At 24.9% G+C, this 2,677-nt stretch overlaps 1 protein-coding gene across 1 annotated transcript in view; it reads left to right on the top strand.

Annotated features, from left to right (window-relative positions):
- The window catches only part of LOC106475381 (vacuolar protein sorting-associated protein 33B-like), a gene marked incomplete at its 3' end in the record, with an annotated part of 20,713 nt that extends 19,723 nt beyond the window's left edge, over nt 1-990 (top strand). The window contains exons 7-8 of the mRNA XM_013936063.2: nt 46-132; nt 900-990. Of these exons, the coding sequence (XP_013791517.1) occupies nt 46-132; nt 900-990 (178 nt within the window). The remainder of the gene's footprint in view (nt 1-45; nt 133-899) is intronic.
- Between the last annotated feature and the right edge of the window lie 1,687 nt (nt 991-2,677).

The following is a 2,677-nucleotide window of genomic DNA, read 5'->3' as shown; positions in this document are numbered from 1 at the left end:
AGTTCCACAAAGTTATTTAACAACCATGTTTTGATCTATTTCTAGGTTCACAGGGAAATACGAAACAGACATATGTCTCACGTATTTGCACATTTGAAGGAAACAGCAAACCAAATTCAGACACGATACAATGTAGGTACTTGTTCATCTCAACACATTAAATAATCATGAACATATTAACTTTACTGTAGTCTGTTTTTTACAAGAACTGATGCATTGAATTTTTTAACCCAGCTTGTAACTTTTCTAAAAACATAATAATAATAGACTATTCATTAAAAAAAATAATAATAATAAGATATCTATTAATAAATTATATTTAATATTAGATTCATTATTAAGAATATTGTAGTATTTGGTTTATTTAATACTAAAATTCCATGTTGCTTTCTTTATGTATAAGTTAGTGTTCTATTGTGTAGTTATTAATAGACAGATTTTTATTGTTTGGTTTTATTTAACAATATAAATGTTTTTCTATTGTTTGGTTTTATTTAACAATATAAATGTTTTTCTATTGTGTAGTTATTAATAGACAGATTTTTATTGTTTGGTTTTATTTAACAATATAAATGTTCTTCTGTTGTTTAGTTATTAATAGACAGATTTTTATTGTTTGGTTTTATTTAACAATATAAATGTTCTTCTGTTGTTTAGTTATTAATAGACAGATTTTTATTGTTTGGTTTTATTTAACAATATAAATGTTCTTCTGTTGTTTAGTTATTAATAGACAGATTTTTATTGTTGGGTTTTATTTAACAATATAAATGTTCTTCTGTTGTTTAGTTATTAATAGACAGATTTTTATTGTTTGGTTTTATTTAACAATATAAATATTCTATTCCTTCATTTTGTTACTAAAATAGCAATATTTAACTTTTCTCTATTTTTAACAGAAAAGACATGGGATGAGTTTAGGTGATATGAAGAATTTTGTAAAAAATGAACTTCAGGAACTTCAGCAGCAGCACAAGTCTTTAGGACTACGTAAGTTTACAGTAATAGATTAATAATATCTATTATACCAGTAGTTCAAAATAAGTAACAGTTATTAATATTTGTATATAATTAGTTTTAGTACTTGAATTTTAAGTATTTATACTCTGTGGGAGCTCTATAATTAACAAAGTACACTTTACTAGTTCTTGTATATAATTATTCTATAAATATACTTAACAAAGTACACTGTACTGGTTCTTGTATATAATTATTCTATAAATATACTTAACAAAGTACACTGTACTGGTTCTTGTATATAATTATTCTATAAATATACTTAACAAAGTACACTGTACTGGTTCTTGTATATAATTATTTTATAAATGTAATTAACAAAGTGCACTATGTACTGGTTGTATATAATTATTTTATAAATATACTTAACAAAGTACACTGTATTGGTTCTTGTATATAATTATTTTATAAATGATACTTAACAAAGTACACTGTATTGGTTCTTGTATATAATTATTTTATAAATATACTTAACAAAGTACACTGTACTGGTTCTTGTATATAATTATTCTATGAATATACTTAACAAAGTACACTGTACTGGTTCTTGTATATAATTATTTTATAAATATACTTAACAAACTACACTGTACTGGTTCTTGTATATAATTATTCTATAAATATACTTAACAAAGTACACCGTACTGGTTCTTGTATATAATTATTTTATAAATATAATTAACAAAGTGCACTATGTACTGGTTCTTGTATATAATTATTCTATAAATACACTTAACAAAGTGCACTATGTACTGGTTCTTGTATATAATTATTCTATAAATACACTTAACAAAGTACACTGTACTGGTTCTTGTATATAATTATTCTATAAATACACTTAACAAAGTACACTGTACTGGTTCTTGTATATAATTATTCTATAAATACACTTAACAAAGTACACTGTACTGGTTCTTGTATATAATTATATAATGGATAACACAGAGTGAATCAGTATAAATAATTTGACTGTACCACTTGTTGATGGATAACACAGAGTGAATCAGTATAAATAGTTTTTCTGTACCGCTTGTTGATGCATTATAAGCCTTGTTGTTTAATGATGTGTAATATGTTTAAATTATAAGCCTTGATACCAATGATGATTAGATATTTTAATATTTATATATGATGTAAATTTGTAAGATCTTTATGTTGCAGAGTTCTTAGAGTTGTGTAAATGGTACACATTGTATGTCTACTTTTTGCTTTTCTAAAACACTGCTGACAAGCATTGCTAATTTTGAAATGATTTATTGTGTTTTAATGTTTCTTTTCCAAAACACTGCTGACAAGCTTTGCTACTTTTGAAATGACTGATTGTGCTTTAATGTTTCTTTTTCAAAACACTGCTGACAAGCTTTGCTACTTTTGAAGTGATTTATTGTGTTTTAATGTTTCTTTTTCAAAACACTGCTGACAAGCTTTGCTGCTTTTGATATGATTTATTGTGTTTTAATGTTTCTTTTTCAAAACACTGCTGACAAGCTTTGCTGCTTTTGATATGATTTATCGTGTTTTAATGTTTCTTTTTCAAAACACTGCTGACAAGCTTTGCTGCTTTTGATATGATTTATCGTGTTTTAATGTTTCTTTTCAAAACACTGCTGACAAGCTTTGCTGCTTTTGAAATGATTCATTGTGTTTTAATGTTTCTTTT

The sequence above is a fragment of the Limulus polyphemus genome, unplaced genomic scaffold (assembly GCF_000517525.1).
Source record: "Limulus polyphemus unplaced genomic scaffold, Limulus_polyphemus-2.1.2 Scaffold8491, whole genome shotgun sequence".
NCBI lineage: Eukaryota > Metazoa > Arthropoda > Merostomata > Xiphosura > Limulidae > Limulus > Limulus polyphemus.
This window is presented reverse-complemented; position numbering and strand designations above follow the sequence as displayed.